A 22,600-nucleotide genomic window follows, 5' to 3' on the forward strand; every position below is an offset into this window, starting at 1 on the left:
TACTGCCAATTCTGAAAATAAAGTTAGAACATCAAAGTTGGTAAATAACAGAATTAGAAAAAATATTTTCATATTGGTATAATTTAAAAGTATAATTTCATCCAGAATGTCCCTTTTGCCTTTCCATGAAAGTTTTTGGTGTTTTAAATGGATAAACTAGGGGCGCCTGGGTGGCTCAGTGGGTTAAGCCGCTGCTTTCGGCTCAGGTCATGATCTCAGGGTCCTGGGATCGAGTCCCACGTCGGGCTCTCTGCTCAGCAGGGAACCTGCTTCCTCCTCTCTCTCTGTCTGCCTCTCTGCCTGCTTGTGATCTCTGTCTCTCAAATAAATAAATAAAAAAATTTAAAAAAAATAAAAAAAAATGGATAAACTATTAGAAATGCTAACTTGTCCCAAACCTGTCAACTCCCTCCTCAACGAGTAATATTATAATGGAAGTAAAGAGCTGCTATGGCATTTTGTTTTTAAATTTTTCTGCACTTTTAAAAAAATATATTTTATTTATTTATTTGACAGAGAGAGAGAGAGAAAGAGAGCAGGAACACAAGCCAAGGGAGTGGGAGAGTGAAAGCAGGCTTCCCACAGAGCAGGGAGCCCAATGTGGGGCTCTATCCCAGGACCCTGGGTTCATGACCCAAACCAAAGGCAGACGCTTAACAACTGAGCCACCCAGGAGCCCTGCGCTTTTTTTTCCCTAATGCTACTGCTACACATTCAGACTTGATATTTTGTCAAAAAAAGAAAGTGTTTTTAAAATTCTCATTAGCTGGGTAATCAATTTTAAATCTATAATGACTAAATATTAAACATATTATTACATTCAGAATCTTTACTCTTTTAAAGGTACCAAGAAAATACTATTTTTTCTTCTGAATTTGTCTATTGCCAATTATTGTAGTTTTCTAAATGTTGAATTTAGTGTATTTTAATAATTTTTCATTTGTATTGTGTCCTTAAAATATGCCAGACACTGTTCTAAGAGCTACACATATATTACTGCCTTTAATTTCATAAACATTGCTGTGTTATGAACTTTTTTCTTTTTTTTTTTTAAGTTAAAAAAAAAATAGATAACACCTCATCACTTAGCATGGAGCCCAACACAGGGCCTGAACTTAAGACACTGAGAGCAAAGGCAGGATGCCTAACCGAATGAGCCACCGAGGCACCCCACTTGGTGTTATTTCTGTCCTCAATTTACAGATGGATAAATTGAAGGCCAGAGTTGTCAAGTGACTTTCCAAAAGTTTGACAATGGGGAGGATGGTGAAGTCAGAATGTAACATTCTTGATATTTTCTTGATAATGTATTCTTGATAGGCACATAGGGATCAGGAGGATTTTAATTAAAAAATATGTATATGTATATGTACATATGGACTTTGTTCATTAAGATAATATAAATATTTTTCTTTTGAATACATGATGCAGCCAATCCTTTAGTCAGTCATGATCTTTATAATTAGCAGTCCCCACTATTTCCACTTCATTTAATGCCAATAATATAAAGCTTCCACAACACACAGGAAACGCTTTTTGCAGTGTGTTCACAAACACCATATTATTTGATTTTACAACAATTTCCTGAGGTGGCTAGAAGACATTGTCTTCCTTTTTATAGCTAAAGAAAGGCTCAGAGATATGAAGCGACTTGAATAATGTCATATACCTTATCATCTAGGTAAGTGGCGGTGCTCAGACTAGAAACTAGGCATGTTACTAATTTGGGCTCTTTTACCAGAGAACTTGGCAGCTGTCACTCCAAAATGAGCCTGTTATTGCAGGAGAAACTGCCTCACAGCTTCATCATTTGGGCCCTACTGAGCCCGGGGTCCATACCCCTGGGACTAAGTAACAAACTGAGGCTCAAATTTGATGTTTTCCATTTGAATAAACCACATTTCCTGCCTTTTTCTACGCTTTCTTGCTCCCATGAGTTAATTCGATTCTGCGTCCCCAGTGCTTCTGTTAGGGACAAGACATTTGTAAGACTTGGTCCTTCTGCGATCATATTACTCACATGTCATTTTATCTTATTTTATTTGTCGAATTCTGGATACACAACCTTGCTTCTTTTTCTTCATGCCATAGAAGAGTTACCTAGCATATCCTGTTTTGTACTTCCCCACATTTATATCGTTTCCTTTTTTCCCCATCATTTCAATGAACCTCATGCCATGTAATAAATTAGCAAGCAAGTTTACTCTAAGTGATTAGAGTCTCAACTATACATAGCTCTGTGTGTGTGAGTGTGTGTGTGTGTGTGTGTGTGTATCATTGAGACACTCTTAGATTTTTAACTGCTTTTCTATTAATCCCCTGAAAGGGTTGTTGGTTTTTGTTTTTGTAGGTTTTTTTACATTTTTATGATACCATGTGGAAGCATGGAATAGTCTTAATGGTGTGACTTTCAGAATAATACAGAACTTGTCTCATGTCCAGGCATCCGTACTTATTAGATAGAAGATACTAGATAAATTCATAGTCTTTTTTAAGCCCCAGATTACCTCTCAACCCATCCATAAATGGTTATTATAATAATCCTGAGATTTCAAATAGTTGTGAGGAGTTAGTAAAATAATCTTTGTGGAGTAGTTGGGGCACCTGTGTGGCACAATCAGTTAATTATAAGACTCTTGGTTTCAGCTCAGGTCTGATCTCAGGATCATGAAATTGAGCTGCACATCAGCTTTGAGCTCAGCGTGGAGTCTGCTTGGGTTTCTCTCTCCCTCTCCCTCTGCCCCATTCCCTGACTTGCACACACACACACTCTCTCTCAAATATATAAATAAATCTTATTTAAAAATCCTCATGGAAGGGGAGGTGAACCATGAGAGACTATGGACTCTGAAAAACGATCTGGGAATTTTGAAGGGGTGGGGGGTGGGAGGTTGGGGCACCAGGTGGTGGGTATTGTGGAGGGCACAGATTGCATGGAGCACTGGGTGCTGTTATGCTGAAAAAATAAAAAAATTAAAAAAAAAAAAAATAAAATAAAAGCTGGGGTGCCCAGTGTGGGGTTCAAACCCCTCGCTACTCTGGGAAAAAAAAAAAAAAAAAAAAAAAAAATCCTCATGGAGTGCTTAACATAGCATCAAGTTTTTTGAACAAGTTCATTAATTTCTCTTTCCCAAACTATTAAATGAATATAATCACTACCTATCTCGTAACAATAGCTAATACTTGGCTTGACCATTCACATTTTATCAAGTAAGCCTTTTGGTATATTGACTAATTTCATTCTTACAGCCACCGCATAAGGAGGTACAATTGTTAATTATATTTATTTTACAAATGAGGAAATGAAGACAGAGAAATTAAGATCACAGAGCTTATAGTAACTACAGACAGGATTTGAAATCAGGTAGCATAGTTTTAGAAACTACAATTTTATGGGACTGACGCACTGCTTACTGCACTAAGGAGGCAGGTAGAAAACTATAATTTTAATCACTGTGTCATATTCCTTGCTTTAGACTTATAATTAAAAATATATGAAAATCCATTATATGCTCAACTCATGACTCATCCAGAAAAGTTCTTTCTACCAGATTGTCATTGTCAAAATATGGAGTTGTGTATAACTAGCTGTAAAACCATTCTTGGATGAAGAAGTACTTTAACATAATCTTCCTGGAGATCATTGGTGGAAAGTAATGTTTATATAGTCAACTATTGCCACATGCCTTCTAGGAGGCTTGGTGCTCAGTAGACTTCATAAAGCATGCATGCTATTACCTTCTGAGGAATATTCTGGTTAATTTGTATCAGTACTTCTCCAAGTGACTGTGAAATACCATAATTACCTTTTTGCCAAAACACGCTGGTGATAGATTATTTGGGGAGAATGACAAAATATTAGACTCTAATTAAATGTTTCCACATTAAGCAGTAGGGGACTAGGTCATATATAGAAGTTCAGTGAAAATAGTTGTCATACCTATACATTAGACATTAGTACATATTAAAGCAATTTAATGTCACATTAAAACAATTCAGTGCATTATCATTATTACTATTGTATTGTCTTTATAGATTAGGCACTGAACCAGGTATTTCATATCCTTGATCTTGAATCCTCATGATATAGTCCTGTTATATGGACAATATGATATTGTCCAACTTTACATTTAAAGAAACTGAATAATACAGAGGTTAAGAAAGTTACAAAAATCACATAACTAGTAGATAGCTGAGTGGGAACAGCCTAATTCTAAAGTCCTTTTTCTTTAGCACACATTATACTAGGAGGCATATGTGTGAGTGGAGGGGTGTGTGTGTGGATGTTTTAAGATTTGATTTGAAGCAATGCATAAAACAAATGTGAAGGGCAAACAAATATTTAATTGTACGTCTCTATATTAAGCATTTTACTAGGCACTTTGAATAATTATTATAATCATATTGAGCTTGGGGTGGTACTGTGTTCCTGACTCTATGGAGTTAAAAAACATGTCCAAGATTAATACAACTATACATGTGCTGCTTAGAGAGAGAGAGATCTGTTTCCAAACCAATTAGCACATGGTCACAATATCAAGTAGTACTAATATATATTCAAGGAAATACATCGAAATATATTTTTAGAGTCATAGACTGCTAGGTTTAGAAGTGTCTTTGAAATTAATCTGGAGGGAATATTAAAATACTAAAATAGCCTAGAGAGGGTATCAACCTATAGCACTTTAGATGGGTGCTGGGACCCTTGCTATGCCAAACATTAACCATTTGGTTTCTTAATTATGGTACAGTAAGGGGACCTGAGGAATGGTTAGAGCCAAAGTATCTTAGGTGCCAGAATAAAGAGATTTCAGGGCTTCTGGACAATAGTCATTTAACCGGTACAGAGCATTTCACTATTTCGTTGGCCTATATGGCCATATATTCCCCTTAGCTATTGTTTTCCTTTTTTTTTTTTTTAAAGATTTTACATATTTATTTGACAGACGGAGATCACAAGTAGGTAGAGAGGCAGGTAGAGAGAGAGGAGGAAGCAGGCTCCCCACTGAGCAGAGAACCCAATGTGGGGCTTGATCCCAGGACCCTGGGATCATGACCTGAGCAGAAAGCAGAGGCTTTAACCCACTGAGCCACCCAGGCGCCCCTATTGTTTTTCTTTTAAGTCAAGTTGATTACTTAATTTTTTCACACTTTAATTATTTCACACATCACTCAGTTTAATAGTATATACTGCTGGGGAATTATTCCTCTTAACTGTTTTTACTTAATTTGATTTAAACTCTAGGGTCTTTGTTCTTCCAACTCTTGGTTTGTTTTTCAAGTTTTTCCGTGGTTGTTATTTTCCTTTTAAAAGAAACTATTTTTTTTTTAAATTTCAATTTTAATCTCAATGACATCTAAATAAATGTTGGTTAGAGGAGTACTAAAGGCTTTATAGTTGTAATAATGGTGGGCCTTTTGGATTGTGGTTTATTTAAATAATATTTATGCTACATGGGATACCTCCAAACCCAATTTTTTTCCTTTTCTCTTCTTGTCTTTTATTGTCATGTGACTTACTATAAAGGAGCAAACAAGATAGAGTGATAGGAAACCTGAGATCTAGACTGAGCTCTGCTTGTTTTTTTTTTTTTTGGATAGACAGAGATCACAAATAGGCAGAGAGGCAGGCAGAGAGAGAGGAGGTAGCAGGCTCCCTGCCAAGCAGAGAGCCTGATGTGGGACTCAATCCCTGGACCCTGAGATCATGACCTGAGCCGAAGGAGGAGGCTTTAATCCACTTAGCTACCCAGGCACCCCCTGAGTCCTGATTTTAACTAGCTTTGGAACCTAGGCAAAAATCAGTTAATGTTCTTTTTTTTTTTTTTTGAGGACATGTGAAATGAGAAAGTTTGGTAGTCAGTAAGGTCCTTTCCAGCTCTAACATCCTATGAATCTGGGCATATAATCACTGTATTCATAAGTATTTTTTTATAATATCTAATGTAAGCTTATCATTTATTGTATCAGGCAGAGGGAACACGGGAGATTGCATAGTTAAGAGAGAATCAATCCATGTGAAATGGAATGCATGAGGTAGAAAGAGAGTGAAACAGCTTCACTGAGGACAAGAGATATTTAGCAAGGAGAGATATGTTTGAGACTGGAATCCATCAAGAAGTCACTTTAGGGAAACCCACACAGTTAGTATAGCTCTTTTAGGACTTTAACAGTAGAGGTCTGGTCTTTACTGACTTATTTCCCAGAGAGACCCACTTAGAAAATAGTATCTTAAAAAATTACTAGCTCAATTTATTTATCTCACTTATGGAGATAAAATGTAGTAATACCCAGGAATTAAGGTATTTTCACAGCCAGGTCTTGCTGAGCAGTATAGAACTATCTCTGGTTCATAGCTTAAAGACAACAGATCAGGCCAAAACATATAATAGAACTCCTTTTTTTCCAATGTGCAAAAAAACTTACATGTTATATTAGAGAAGATTCCCTATTCTTATCATCCTTCTTTCTTTCTCTCTGAAGCAAGTTGATTATAACTAGAACTTTAAGAAATCACCTCTATAGGACAAAGAACAGAAGATGTGAGAGTGAGGTCATTTTTGTGCAACAGTGAGAAGACTCACAATGGAAAAAGATATATTCTGGAATTTGTCTCTTCACATACTTCCTTTTCTTTAGTTCTTCTTCTTCTTCTTCTTCTTCTTCTTCTTCTTCTTCTTCTTCTTCTTCTTCTTCTTCTTCTTCTTCTTCTTCTTCTTCTTCTTTTTCTTCTTCTTTTTAATGAGAGCATATAAGTTTTACAGCTGTAGCAAATTTCAGTTATACAATACAATGTTATCATCTATGGTAACCATGTTATGCATTTCAGACCATATCTATTTTTTTTAATATTTTATTTATTTATTTGACAGAGATCACAAGTAGACAGAGAGGTAGGCAGAGAGAGGGAGGAAGCAGGCTCCCTGTGGAGCAGAGAGCCCAATGCGGGGCTCGATTCCAGGACCCTGGGATCATGATCTGAGCCGAAGGCAGAGGCTTTAACCCACTGAGCCACCCAGACGTCCCAGGCCATATCTATTTTATAAATGAAAATTTTTACCTTTTTACACCAAACCTCTTCCTGTTTCACCCACTCCCCAGACCCTGGGAAGCACTTCTCTACTATTTCTATGAATATGACTTTCATTTTCTTATTTTTAACTTTTTTAGATTCCACATATAAGTGATACCATACAGTATTTGTCTTTCTGTCTAGCTTAGATCACTTAACATAATGTTCTCCAGGTTCATCCATGTTACTAAAGATGAAATAATTTTCAGTGTGAATAATATTTCATTGTGTATATATACACCACATTTTCTTTATCTATTTATTTGCCAATGGATACTTAGGTTGTTTCTATACCTTGGCTATTGTGAACAATGCTGCTGTGAACATGCGGGTACAGATATCTCTTTGAGATAATGATTTTATTGCCTTTGGATATATAGTCAAAAGTGGGATTGCTAGATCGTTATCATATGGTAGCTCAATTTTTAACTTCTTGAGGAACCTCCATACTGTTTTCCACACCAGTTTTTGTCCCTGTCAACGGTGTACACAGGTTTCCTTTACTCCATGTTCTCATCAGCATCTGTTATTCCTTGCCTTTTGATAACAGACATTCTAACAGAGGTGAGATGATATCTCATTATAATTTTGATTTGCACTTCCCTGATGGTTAGTGATGTGGTGCACCTTTTCATTACCTATTGGTCATATGTAGGTCTTCTTTAGAAAAAAACAATGTCTATTTAGGTTTTGAATTTTTTTTTAATTGGGTTGTTTGGAAGGTTTTTTTGGTTATTTTTTTGTTTTTGTTTTGTTTTGTTTTGTTTTGCTATGGAGTTGTATGAATTTTTTGTATATTTTAGATATTAACCTCTTATTGGATACGTGGTTTGCAAATGTTTTCTCCAGTTGCATAGATGCCCTTTTCATTTTATTGAGAGTTTCTGTAGTGTGTAGAAGTTTTTCAGTTTAATGTAGTCCCATTATTTATTTTTACTTTTGTTGCCTTTGCCTTTGGTATCAAATCCAAAAAATTTTTTTTTTAAGATTTTTATTTTTATTTATTTATTTGACAGAGAGAGAGGGAGAGCACAAGTAGGCAGAGATGCAGGCATAGAGAGAGGGGTAAGCAGGCTCTCCACTGAGCAGAGAGCCTGATGTGGGGCTTGATCCCAGGACCCTGAGATCATGACCTTAGCCAAAGGCAGAGGCTTAACCCACTGAGCCACCCAGGTGCCCCTAAATCCAAAAACTTAATGCCAAGGCCAACGTCAAGGAGTTCACTTACTATGTGTTCTTCTAGAACACATAGTCATAGTTTTATGACTTCATGTCTACATTCAAGTCTTGAATATATTTTGAGATTTTTTTTGTGTATCAAATAAAATAGGGGTCTGGTGTCATTCTTTTGTTTGTGGTTGTCCAGTTTTTTTAGCACCATTTATTGAAGAGACTATACTTTCCCTACTATATATTCTTGGATCCTTCGTTGAAATGTAATTGACCATATATACTTAGGTTTATTTCTGGGGTCTCTATTCTGTTCTGTTGATCTATGTGTCTGCTTTTTACACCAATACCATACTGATTTGATTACTACAGCTTTGTAATACAGTCTAAAATCAGAAGGTGTGATGCTTCCAGCGTTGTCTTTTCTCAGGATTGCTTGGGCTATTTGGGGTCTTTTGTGGTTTCATACAAATTTTAGGATTGTGGGTTCTATTTCTGTGGAAAGCACCATTGGAATATTGAGAGGGATTGTGTTGCATCTGTAGATCACTTTGAATAATACAGACATTTTAACAATATTAATTCTTTCAGTTTATGGACATCAAAATGTCCATATCTCTTTCCATCTATTTACATCCTCTTTAGTTTCTTTCATTAGTATCTTATTGCTGCACAGATCTTCTGCTTCTTAGTTAAATTTATTACTAAGTATATTAACCTTTTTGATATTATTGTAAATGGGATTGTTCTCTCAATTTTTCTGATATATCATTTTTATAAAAACACAACTGATTTTTGTATATTGATATTTTTCTCCTGCAACTTTTCTGAAATTGTTTATTAGTTCTGACAATATTTAGGTGGAATCCTTAGGACTTCCTATATATAATATTGTATCACCTGCAAATAGAGGCAATTTTACTTCTTCATTTCCAATTTGGACACATTTTATTTCTTTTTTCTTGCCTAATTGCTTTGTATGGGACTTCTAGTGTTATGTTGAATAAAAGTAGTGAGAATGGGCACCCTGATCTTGGAGGAAAAACCTTCAGCATTTCATGATTGGATATGATGTTAAGTATGGACTTATTATTTATGGCCTTTATTATGTTGAGATACTTTTCCTCTATACACAGTCTATTGAGAGTTTTTATCATGAAAAGATACAGTGTTTTGTCAAATGCTTTTTCAGCATCTATCATGAGCATATGATTTTCAGCCTTCATTTTGTTAATGCGATATGTCACATTAATTTGTTAATGTGGAACCATCTTTATATCCCACTTCATCATGATATATGATCTTTTTAATGTATTGATAAATCCGGTTTGCTAATATTTTGTTGAATATTTTTGCATCTATGTTCATTGGGGATATTGGCCTGTGATTCTTGTAGTGTGCTCATTAGGCTTTGTTATCAGGTAATGCTACCTCATAAAATGAGTTTGGAAGCATTCCATGCTTTTCAATTTGGGGAAAAACTTTAAGAGAAATTGGTATTAGTTTTTCTTTAAATGTTTGGCAGAATCCAGAAGAGATGTATTTTGGAAAGCAATGGAATGAAGAGATAAAATCTGGAAAGAATAAGGAGGGTCTTATAGTTCAATCTGGGGCATTTAGTCTAAAATAATAAGAAAGAAGCAGACAGTAAAAATTTTTATTTAAGTAGTGAAACAATGAAAGTGATGTTTAGTGAACACTAATCTGAACTGCATTTTTAAAAAAATATTTGAAATGACTTGTTTCCATTTTGAATAAAAAATCTTTTTTTTTGCTCATGAATTTCTAAAACATCAAAATGAGTGTTAAGCTATATTTAGTTTTCATCTGTCTCGTTATAGCTATTTTAAAATTCACAGTACAAGTTTTTTGTATATGTTCTTGAGTTCCTGTTCCCTTGGAATGCTTGCAATTTTAGTCTTAGAAGGAGTTGAATGTGTGTACATTTTAGCTGATGGTGATTAAATCTTTTTCTTTTTCGGTTTGCCACTATTATTATCTATAACTTCAAAAACTTATGGTGTACAAAATGGCTTGGGAGATGGTCTAGAGTCTAGATGACAGAGAGAGCAACTATGAGGTTACTGCAATAATTCAGTCATGTGATAGTGATGGCCACAGACAAGGCCAATAATAGAGAGTTCTGGGAAAGCATGACAGGAATAAAATTGGAGAAGCAGTAGGAAGTTATAACTCTGAAAGCAAAGCCTTTTTGGGGGGTAAAGATGGCTTTGAGGTGGACCTGATGGCCATCCCTATTATGCTGAGAAGGGGTGAGATATCCAAGTAGACGTCACTTACAGAATATTTATCTTTGTATGAATATAAGATTGGTCAGGATATGTTAATTCTCATCATGTTAAATCTTAGGCAAAATAAATTTAAATTTAAATACATGTTTAATAGAAAACTTTAAAATACTCGTGAAATTTTTAGATGTGCTGGAGTCTTAGATTTTTCTTTTTGATGATATTCATTTTATTTACAAACAGAAAATAGAGGAGAGTTACAGACTCCTTTTCCATCATCTCATTTCTTCTCATGAACTATTTTCATCTGATAAGAACATAATGCAGATCTCTGTGTGAAGTATTCTCTGCCCTACAATTTGGAGTGACCTCACCTCTTTGTGATTTTCTCTTTAAGATTCAGATAGGGCCCAATTTGTCAGTGTGTGCTTAAACCCTTTAAATGACTTCCTATTGATTTCAGGGTTAAGACAAAAATCCCTAGGCTAGAGAAGCTGTGTACTCATCCTCATCTCCCACTACTTTCTGTTCTCCTTTGCCAACCTCAGCAACCTCCAGGCTCCCTCTAACTTTAGGGCCTTTCTGCCGAGAATCTTCTTTCCACCCTACCTTCCGAACCCCAACCTCGTTGCTTGCTTAGTACTGAGCTGTCTTTCAGTCCTTGGGTTTAGCTAGGTTGCCTTGTATAACCTCTCGTAACCCCAAGACTTTTTTTTCTTAACACAATCTGTAAGTATATGCTTATGTGTGTGATTATTTGCTTTAAGTCTCTTTCTTTGACAAAATTAACTTTCACGAGGGCTGAAGTCCTGCCTGTGCTGTTCACCATGTATGCTGGTGACCTAGCATAGCATGTATTTGGAAAAGCTGGACGACTAAATACTGGCAAACATACCAAGGAGTCTGGGCTACTGAGCCCATCGTAGACTCATGTGTTACTGAGAGAGCTCTGGGATCTTGTGGCACTTGTGTCCTCACCCAAGTACATCTCTGGATAATGTTTGGAAAGCCAGGTCAGTTCAGAGTATGTCTTCACAGAGTACTATAGGATTGATTAAGCATATAGGACATTGTTCCAGATGAGAAGGGAGCATTATCCTGACATTCTTCATGATATAAAATACTGCATGTGCATTTATTAAAAAATCAAACAAATGTAGTGTTAAGAAAATAACGAGCTTGTGCAAATTTGGTGATGCTCAGATTAAGAGTTAGCCTATTTTACTTACTTTTTAATCTACTTAAAAAAAAAAAAATCCCCAGATCCTATCACTTTTGTTCTAGACAGGATTGCTTTTGACTTCAAAGTGTTGTAATAAAAGTAATTTTATGAAAAAGCAACTTGTTTTCCTTATAAATATGAATGAGCTCTTCTCAGTGTACTGGATCCAAGATTTCTCTTTCCTTTTTTCCTGACCTTAACATCAAATTTTCTTTTCCCCAAAAGTCATGTTTTTTTAAAATTTTTGTTTTTTTCAAAAGTCATATTTTAAGCTATGCTCTGCCTCTGAAGAACTGAGGGAGTGTGTTTTTTTTTCATGCAGGTGTTTTCTTCTAACACAAAAATAAACACAGAGCTTTTCTATTTCTTTTATACCCTTGGAATCTGGTCCTTTCTATAGCATATGTACATTTGAACCACTAGCCTAAAGGCAGCTCTCCTAAGAGATACTGAAACATCATGCATGGCATAGTAGTGCCACCAAGATTTGCACAGATATGGATTCTTTAAAAACCATGAATTCTTCCAAAGTTTGCTTCCAATATCTCATCACAGCAGTTTGCATTATATTTTTATTTTCTCATCATGCATAGTTATGACATTGCACAAGAATGCTGTCTTTTAATTGAAAAATTACTAAGAAAATTATTCTCAGGTATGATTTCTTTACATATTAACAAAATCAGTGGTTTAATAATAGTGTGATAACCTTTAGTTAATAAGTATAGTCATATCAAATTAATGAGTATTATCTCAAATCAGTTGCTTTCACTCATTTCTGTATCCTCAAGAGTTGTGTATTGTAGTTCTATAAAACTCACAAAATTTCAATAGGTAAAATTTACTACCTTTGCAATGACACCAACTGTAATGATATGTGATTTCTTTAAGTCATTGTATTTTAATGTTTATTAATTTGGAAAAAATCAAATACAGTAACATCTGCTACTTTTATTTGTAATATACTGAATTCCAGCATTGTCTTCTATACAGAGCAGACATAATCAGATTTTTACACCCTTGATTCTAGTTTTATACAGACTAAGAACATTCCTGAAAATATTTAAATCTTTTTAAATCCAATTGCCCCAGAACAAGTAGCAACCTACTTGTATTTTCCTATTCTGTGGAAGTAGCCTTAGGAATCCCAGGAAGTCAGTTTACCTCAAAGTCTGGTGGGGGAAGAATAGAGCAAGGTCTATTAGCTAGGGCTGTCCATGTACCACAACGGAACTCACAACAGCCTAGAGCTCTAAATAATCCTAAAGTTTTCAAAGACTTGCTCTCTTAAGAAGGCTGCATTTCTCATGGCCAGCTTTCTAAGTCAGAAGCTAATAATACCCTCAACCTGCTTGTCTTTTGTAGATATGTGTGACACAAAGTACAGATAATTTCTGCTGAATTGAACACGTAATGAAGGAATTTATAATCAGTTCTAATGTATTTGAGACCTAAAGTATATTAGCCCTTCATCAAAGAGAAGGATAAAAAGCAGCATTAATATGGGTGGATAGTAATTATTTCAGGGCCTCATAATTATTCTCCAGTTAACTACAGAGAAATGCTGATATTTTTATTCCTTTTTTTAAAATAAAAGGCACTGTGGTCAGATCCTAAAATGTAAGACTGCATCATAAGTCCTTTGTAAAGGCCAACACTTTGAATTATGCTTATATTAATGGCATAGAAACTCTTGGGATTTAAATGAGTTCAAAGTTCATGGTTAGGAGCTCCCTTTACCTTCCTGGTTAGGAATTCCCTTTACCTTCCTAGTCCTGTTGGTTCACCACTGAATCTATTTATTGCCTATAGGAGATATAAAATATAGTAATTACTCTCACTCCCTTTCAAAATGACAGGAGGTCCACTTTCCTATTAACTCTAATGAGAGTTATGTGTGCATTCCTCAAGGAGGACAGATCCTATAGGTTCAAGGTAAAATAAATCACTTCTCCAGGTTTAGGAGACTCATTCGCTTTATATTTTGGTGCTTTAAGATACTATTTAAACTGCTTAGTACTGAAAATGCACTGTTTATAGTTTAAAAGAAGCATAAGCTATGGTTGGAATGTTGTTAATGATTGCTGTACATTTTTGTTGAAGGATAAATGTTTTACCCTTTGGGGAAATAATGTTGATCACTTTACAGGAAATACATGGTCTCTAAAATGTGGTTGTCTAATTTTTGTAAGAAAATTAATGACAATCACCTCTTACTATATTTTCTTTCAATTAAAAAAACTTCAACATTTGTTATTATATCAAATTATGTCAATGTAGAATAAACTAAAAATGAGCCAGATATCCTAGATATCTTAGAAAGAAGGAAGCTTAAAGCAACAGGCTATTTTCCTTCCAGCCTGGGAATAAGGAATCTTGAGATCATGTAGGGATCTGTTTCTGTAACCCACAAGCATATGTTTACTCTGTTTGAGGCTTCCTTAGAGAAACCAATGTTGGGTTTTTCAATTTGCAATGCCGGACCTTCTCAGATATTTGTTTCTTGTGCCTTTAAGCATTGAGATAAAGGAAATCTAGGGTTTTGTTTTCTTTTTATAACCATTTTGGCCAAAAACTGTTATCAGCCCTCTTCTTCCCAGGGAATCTTCAAAAAGTCAGACGTGTAAACAATTCTTGATGTTAAGAAAACCCAATTATGCTGAAATTATGAAAATATTGCTGGAACCCCTACTGTGGGAACAATTTAATATCATACAATAACAGATTTTGTTTAGTATTCAGTTAGTGTACTTCTTTAGTTGGGAGAAATTGACTTAACCTTTTTCCAAGATAATGATGTCCCCATCTATTTATGATGCTGAATATCTATATCTGTTTGTAACTTTTCAGATTTACTATAGTTAAAGATGTTCCATCTAGTGCATGTATGTGATCATTATTCCACCTCAGTTAAGAGGCAGGCAGTTTCCTGATAAGACTGCAGCAAAAAATGTGGTTCAACTATTCTATCCATGAAAAAGTCATCTCATGGCATATGCGGTATCATTTCCATGGCTTCCTTATTTATGCAGACCCAGAGTCATATAGCAACTGAGAACTATGTCCCATGTGCAAACAAGTGGCAGATCATATTTTCATAAAAATTCTCTTGCTATCATATCTTGTGCAAACCCAAGAACCAGCAATAATTCTCCTTCTCCTTCTCCTTCTCCTTCTCCTTCTCCTTCTCCTTCTCCTTCTCCTTCTCCTTCTCCTTCTCCTTCTTCTTCTTCTTCTTCTTCTTCTTCTTCTTCTTCTTCTTCTTCTTCTTTTAAGAATTATTTATTTATTTGAGGGGGGAATGGGCATGGAGAAGGAGAGAGAGTCTTAAGCAGACTCCAGCCTGAGCACAGAGTTTGGGGCAGGGCTGAGCTCAAACCCAGAGCCAGTTTCGGTCACTTAACCGACAGCACTACCCAAGAACCAGCAATTCTGTGTGTGCAAAGTATGTAAAACTACTGGCTAGGTGACTGTAGAACCTGAATGATTTCCTGCAGAAGTCCCATGAATTGCCTCGGGTATCCTAGCACAGGAAAGAAAGACACTTCATCTGAATTGTTCAAAAGAGGCCTGAACAAAGTGATGGGAGTCACTTAATTTAATTGTGATGGGTTTTACGTGTGTCTCCAAATGTTAGTGAACTGATGATTCAGCAAAAAAAATTTTTTTGAACTCACACTAATGGTTTCTTAATAGAGCCAAGAATTAAGCAAATTAAGTAATTTATCTAAAATTGTAAAGTAGATAGTGGTTTGGGTGGCAATAAATAATGACTACGGCACTTAATCTGTGTTGTCTATTAGTAAATCAAGCTGTAATTTCTATACAGCATCCTTGAAAATAGAAATGCAAGAAATCATATTTGTTGAGGTCTGTTCATTTATTGTTTAAGGTAGTTAAAAGGAAAGTAAAAAGCTTGAAAACAATTTTCCAAGCCTAATATTTTGCATGGTTTTCAAACTGGAACTATTTCAAATATAGTTTTTGATACAGCAATTTTTTAATTTAAATACAAACTATCTCTATTTTTCAGAAATGTAGCTACATTGTTGCATGGACATCCAAAAACATTGAGGGTATTTTTTGCACTAAGCAGGGTCATGTTAAAGAAATGTAGATTTCTGTGAACTTGCAACAGAGTGTCAATTAACATAGACTTGTTTTCATCTAGGTTTTCTCTTAATGAAATGATTGCTTACAAGAGTAACTATAAAAGTATATCACTCAATTTATTGTGTACAGCTCCTCTGTCTATATTTGGAATGACCTTGAATCCATGATCTTACAACGAGTAGTCAATGGGTTGCTTCAGTAAATCATTAATTTCTCCAATTCCAATCTTTTGATCTTTGCCAGTTAGTACTATTTTTCAAGGCTGTTTCTCTGCACTGATGAAACATAACTGGATTATATCTCTTTTTTTCCCCTTCCATTTTCTGGGATGGTGTTTTCCATTCTTTGAGGGTTCTGATAATAGGTATAGTTTGAATTACAAACATAATGCACAGTAATCTCTGAAAAGACTCAGAAGACTTTCTCGAAATGTTTAACAATCCTTCCTTATGAAGTGTGCTTACAGTTAATGCCTGCTTCTTTTCTATTTATATTATTGAAATCAATACATAACTTTCAGTCTTTTTTTCCCATTCCTTTTTCTATGACTGTTATTTTATGCATGACAAAATTCTCCTGCTTACTGCTGTGTTTGGCTGTCTTTTAACTTGAGTGTCCTGTGTTTGTAATGATTGCTTTTGCATGAGGATTATGAAATGTCATACAAATTAAATGGTTGTGGAAACGAAAAGAAATGTGGGGCTTCACTTGCTTTTTTTTTGTGCTGAATATGTCAATTATGTGACACTTAAAATTACTTTCAAATGGCCTTTGACTTCCCCTTTGGTGTGCTTCTTTATTCTAGCAAATTAATATTGTTAAGTATAATAAAACATTTATTAAACATTCACAGTGTTTTAATATAATTATTATCCTAAAAATGATTCCTTTATAAATAACTATACTGGACGTGAAATTGCAAGAGGACATAATTCTGTTATATTACTAAATTGTTTATGAAATGTCAAAATGTCAAAAGCCTTGACTCTGTAACTAACTTAATAACCAAACACTGACTTCTATTGGTGCTACCGTTGCTCTACAGAGTGATGAGATTATCTGTTCATACTTTTTTGCAGGTTGCAAATGTCTTAAATCCACAGCTAATATTTAATTAAAACACATGGGGAAATATTTAATGACAAGTAATTTTAAAAAGTCACAGTTTTGAAAAATGTATGATATAAAAAGGTGTAAAATCCAAGTGTTAATGCTCTTACAAAAAATTAGGAGGAAAAAAAGAAAAGAAAACACCCTAAAAATGTTCATATCTCTGTTTTCCCTAATGTTATTATATTGTCCCAAATTAAAGATGAGTTTGGCCTACTTTCTTTATTGTTGTCACCAATTCAAATTAGAAAAGACACTGAATAAATTAAGTTCTTTCAGCTAAAACTGTTTACTTTTTTTATGCAGTGGATATTTTTAAAAAAATAATCATTTCCTTTGCTTATGACTTGAGTTTCAAACCATAATGTATTTTTTATGCTGGATATATTCACAAACCAAATCTTCTATAAGATATTTTGGGGAGAGGGATTCTTTTTTCTTAAACAAAATAGATAATCAACTTTGACTTAACCACTTCCCCACTCTTTTTGGAAATACCCTTGAGAATTTTGGTATTTACATTTATTTTTTTCCCCTCAGTCTTGTTTATTCTTGAATTGTCTTTTTTTTTCCCTCCATTTCTCCGTTCTCAATCCTAGGTCCCCTTACAAAGAAACAGACAGATGATTTAGGTGATAATGACGGTGCTGAAGATGAAGGTATTTTTTTTTTCCACCAAATCTATTTGCATGACAAGGGCCTCAATCACTTTTTCCACCCCTTTCTATTTTTTTACTTCTTGTCTTTTTTTTGAAGAGTTGTTTTTAATTCCCGTTTTTGATGTGTTTTGTCTTCTTGCTTGTTGTTACACATAAATATACATTTTTAATTTAAAAAAAAAATGACTGTTAAGTTTTACATTTTGATGCCAACCATTAAAATGTTTTAGAAAGAGGGGCATTTTTTTTTTGTTTTCTTGAACTGACTTTTGATATGTTCCATCCCATGTTTTGACTGAAATTTGTCCACATTCTTTGAACTAACAATCTTTCCCCCTGTAGTCTTTCTGTACCCATTTTGCATGTTTTCTAATCTATGTAAATATTTTACCCAGTATCAAAATGTGTTTCATTTTTACCTTTGACATTTGTTTAAAAAGAACCCCATACCCAATAAAATGAAGGACAACCAAAGGCTGATATAAAGTGTTTCTTGAGCAATATAATTTATATGACAAAAATGCTGTTTTCTATTTGCTCAAATATTATATGAATAAATTCAATTGTATAGATAAGACAGGCATTCCACCTATTTAGATTAACTGTAGTAAACACTGCAATCACTTCAGTACTCCAGACAGATTTGATGGATATCCTTTCATTTCAAAAGCACATAATTTCTAGCCTGGGTTATGGAAGTGTTCTGATTTTCTGGGTATTGCCAACTATAAGCAATAAAATATATACTACTTTCCTAATATCAAAATTGTTTTCTCTTTCTAACTTTCTTATGACATGCAATTCTGATATACTCTGTACATGTAAGTACTTGCTAGATTGATTTGACACTTCTCATTCCGTTGTGTACCTTTACCTGGTGTTAGGTGGAGTATCCAGAGGGGCCCATTGATATTTTCAGTTCACCTTCAGTCAACTTAGGACTTTTTTTTTTTTTTTTAATGCTAACCTAGTTATGATTCTTCAAGAAATGACTCAGGTTATCCCAGGTTTAAAAGTAACTCCCCGAGCCCTAGAAATTAAATCTCATAATGATATCAATAATACAGTATGAATGGCTTTCCAAAATAAAATAACCTACAAGCAGTTCAGCAGAAATGCTAGTTACATGACTTAAAACTATGAATGAATATGTCCTTACTAAACAACTTGAATTATCTTCATTTAGATATTTATATAATAAACTACTTCACGTAGAAAATTGAATTATAGAGGTGAAGTATTGAAAGCTTAAACATTATATTGTGTTTTAATATTTTTATAACATTTAAGAATTATTTTGATTAAATGAAATTTATGATCTCTGATTAAAAGCACATTTACCAGGGTGCCTGGGTGGCTCAATGGGTTAAGCCTCTGCCTTCAGCTCAGGTCATGATCTCAGGGTCCTGGGATCCAGCGGAACCCAGCTCTTTGCTCAGTGGGGAACCTGCTTCCCTCTCTCTCTCTGCCTGCCTCTCTGCCTACTTGCGATCTCTCTCTCTGTCAAATAAATAAATAAAATCTTAAAAAAAAATAAAAATACGTTCACCATGAACCCCAACAGTGAATTAAAGATTAAACACAAAGAAGTCGCTAATATTTGAAATAAATCATTATAGCTGTCCATGAGTTATCATTTTGAATGCTAAATAGATAAAAATAAACTTATAATATCAAAATGCAAATTGTGTTTTTTAAAAATATTGTTGGAAATCAGAAGTTTTCAAACATTCGAGACATTTGTTGACTGTGTTCTCACAGCTTTAAGAAGACTGCTTCCACTTAGGGGCTTTGGGATTTGCTGAGCCCTTTGAAAATCCTTAACTCCTAGACATTTGTTATTTAAATAATACTTAAGTATAAAGAACTTCTTAGTGTGTCGCTTTGTAAACTAAATTTTCTGAAAGAACTCACAAAGTTAGTATACATAATTTTCCTATTTAAAAAATACTTCGCTGAGCATCAAGTAAGACATTTACAAGTTTACAAAAGATACTTCTGAGCCACCATAACGAGCTAAAACCCCATAAACGTGAATCTGTTTTACAGACCTCTTTCGAAGCACATTTAACATTTTTAAATAGCCATTAAAAATGTACTAAAACCCCTGTTTAAATTGGCAGGTAGTATTCAGGTTAAGTACTAAGCCAGTCAGTCACAAAACTTATCAAATCAATATATATTTTTAAATGCTCCGAAGTATAGAATGTAAGAGCAGTCAGTTCAAGTTGAGTCCACTCCTCTGTGCTGTTGTTTTGGATGCTTGTTAAGACAGCAAAGACAGGGGCGCCTGGGTGGCTCAGTGGGTTAAAGCCTCTGCCTTTGGCTCAGGTCATGATCCCAGGGTCCTGGGATCGAGCCCCGCAGCGGGCTCTCTCCTCAGCGGGAAGCCTGCTTCTCCCTCTGCCTCTCTGCCTACTTGTGATTTCTGTCAAATAGATAAATAAAACCTTAAAAAAAAAAAAAAACAGCAAAGACAAGAAAGATAAATTCAAATATTCTTCAGGACAAAAACAACAACAACAACAACAAAAAACCTTTGTAGAAAAGCCTGACCATCATCTATTCAGTTCCTTTTACAATTATTTTGTAGACATGAGTGTGAATAAAAACCAAGGCCAATTTTCATTTTTTATTTGTTCCAAATTATGAATCACCATCACTAGACATAAAACCACAAATATAAACTACTTGACAAATTACTTTTTACTTTTGTCAGAAGTCAAGTTACTTATTCTCCATTATTCACTGATAACTGAAATCTTTACATGATTTCTCAGCCATTGAACTCAGAGACTACCAGGGATATTGACTGGGAGGTGCTCCTCATTCACTTAAACTAACCCAAGGCTTCTTCGTGGAGCACTATTCATTACTTCTAATTCTCCTCTGTGTCTTTACCGTTAGTTATTCTTTTGCCATCTTTAGGCCAGTCACAATTTTTATCACTTTTCATTTGTGTTTTATAATAGCCAAAAAACTACATATTTCATAGGCTATTTCCGTAGTTTCAAAAAGACTAATCTGAAGTGATAAAAATGGGTCAAAGCAACACTGTAGATCCTACCAATTTATTTTGGGAATTTAGGAGATATTTAAAACTCTTTTAATTGTGCTAGGAATACCTTAATATTAATATTTCAATATTCAGATGCAATTTTATATTTTAAATATAGCCTTTTAAAACTGCTCTTATAGATGTTTATATATATTTTTAACTAAAAATTATATTTAGCCAATACTTCTATATTCTTTTGCTGATTTGGAATGAGGTTGGTACCTGAGGTTGGTAGAATTAGTAAAGGGGGACACAAAAACGTCTTGAAATATGTCAGAGAAAATTTTAATTGAGGCAATACCCCACGATTTAAAAACTATTAAATGCCAAAAACTCTCAATTATTGGCAATTAAGGACTTAATGAGTTTTTTTTCTTAAGAAAAAGAAACCAGTCAGCATATTTAAGGAGTTATGTGACTAATAATTATTCATTAAGACCATTAAAGGGGGTTGTGATTCCCAAACCCTGGTTGTCAAGCACAAATAAATCCCCATTAATTGCTCTAGATCTGTTGACATTTGCTACATTGCCTTAAAATTTTGGTTTATCATAGGAAGATAAAATAGTTACTAAAATTTAAAATAGAGCTATCTACTCAGATTCCAAGTCTATTACTTTTTTAACTTGAAAAACTACAAACTTTCCTACCCTAAATAACCATCAGTGTAGTACTTCCCCCTTTACCATCCACTCTTTTCAGAGACTTAGATGCTTGGCAAGGCCTTAAAAAATGCACATAACAGAAAATATAAACAAGTTTTACGAACTTTTGTATTTTTACTGTACCTAAACTAGTGTTTTAGTCTCTGAGAGTGGTTTTGATTTTAGTAAAGTCAGTAGCAGATGCTTAGGCAAAGTCAGAAATATTAGGTGAAATCCACCTTATTTATAGAGAAAAATATGAGACAAGATTTAGAGGGATGACTTGGGTCTAATAAATTCATCATAAATTACTAAAGTACATCTAATACATTTGCACCAAAGACATAATAGTTTCTTAAAATTTTATTAAAATGATGACATTAGCAGATGGTATTCAATAGTAGGCTACCTGATATATTATTTATAAAGATTCTGTCTTTTTAAAATAAAAGTAAATACAGATATAATTTACACTGTTTATATATATTATTATACTATTATATTTGAACTATTTACTATTTATATTTACATTAAAAAGACCTATATACTATGAAGAAAATAAAGTCTAGGTTAGACCCCTGTGATAAAACCACTATCATAAATAGAACTCCAATTATCCTTTAATAGAAATATGACATCTTTCCAAACTTTATTAGCAATTTTAAAGGTGGTTATATGCAAGAATTTTACTTATTTTGATAATTAGTATCGAAATTTGGTAATTTTCATGAATGTGACTTTTTAAAAATTTTTATTTATTTATTTGACAGAGAGAGAGAAGAAGCAGGTAGAGTAGCAGGCAGAGGGAGAAGGAGAAGCAGTCTCCCTGCTGAGTAAGAAGCCTGACTCAGCGCTGGATCCCAGGACCCTGGGATCATGACCTAAGCCAGCCAAAGGCAGTGCTTAGCCAACTGAGCCACCCAGGCGCCCTTAAAATTTTTATAATTACCCCATATAGCATAAGCTTCAGGATTACTTCAAGCAAAAAAAAATATCGTTCAGAACATAGGACTAGAATCATACATAACGTTCCAGAAAAGAACTGCTTGGTATATTAAGTTCTTAGACAACGTTGAAATCTTTGAGAAATTTGAAAAGACAAATTGGAAATTAGAATCAGCCCAAACTATTCTTAATTCTTTCAAGTCTAATTTTTCAAAGAAAAATAAAGAGATACCACTCAAAATAGCTCGTGGGATGTATTGTCATATTTTCAGTGTTTCCTGACGATGTCCACTTCATTCTGTTATTAGGTATAAAATGTGGCAAGTTGTCTCAATGTGTGCCTGTATTGTTTTCCAGG

At 34.3% G+C, this 22,600-nt stretch overlaps 1 protein-coding gene across 9 annotated transcripts in view; it reads left to right on the forward strand.

Moving 5' to 3' along the window:
• The window catches only part of NLGN1 (neuroligin 1), an 836,848-nt gene that overhangs the window by 364,212 nt on the left and 450,036 nt on the right, over positions 1-22,600 (forward strand). For 7 of the 9 annotated variants that reach the window (XM_047730685.1, XM_047730703.1, XM_047730693.1 and 4 more), the window contains one exon: positions 17,536-17,595. The exons of the other annotated variants lie outside the window; for them this stretch is intronic. In XM_047730685.1, the coding sequence (XP_047586641.1) occupies positions 17,536-17,595 (60 nt within the window). The remainder of the gene's footprint in view (positions 1-17,535; positions 17,596-22,600) is intronic. 9 annotated transcript variants of the gene reach the window in all.

This window comes from Lutra lutra, chromosome 1, assembly GCF_902655055.1.
Source record: "Lutra lutra chromosome 1, mLutLut1.2, whole genome shotgun sequence".
Taxonomy (NCBI): Eukaryota; Metazoa; Chordata; class Mammalia; order Carnivora; family Mustelidae; genus Lutra; species Lutra lutra.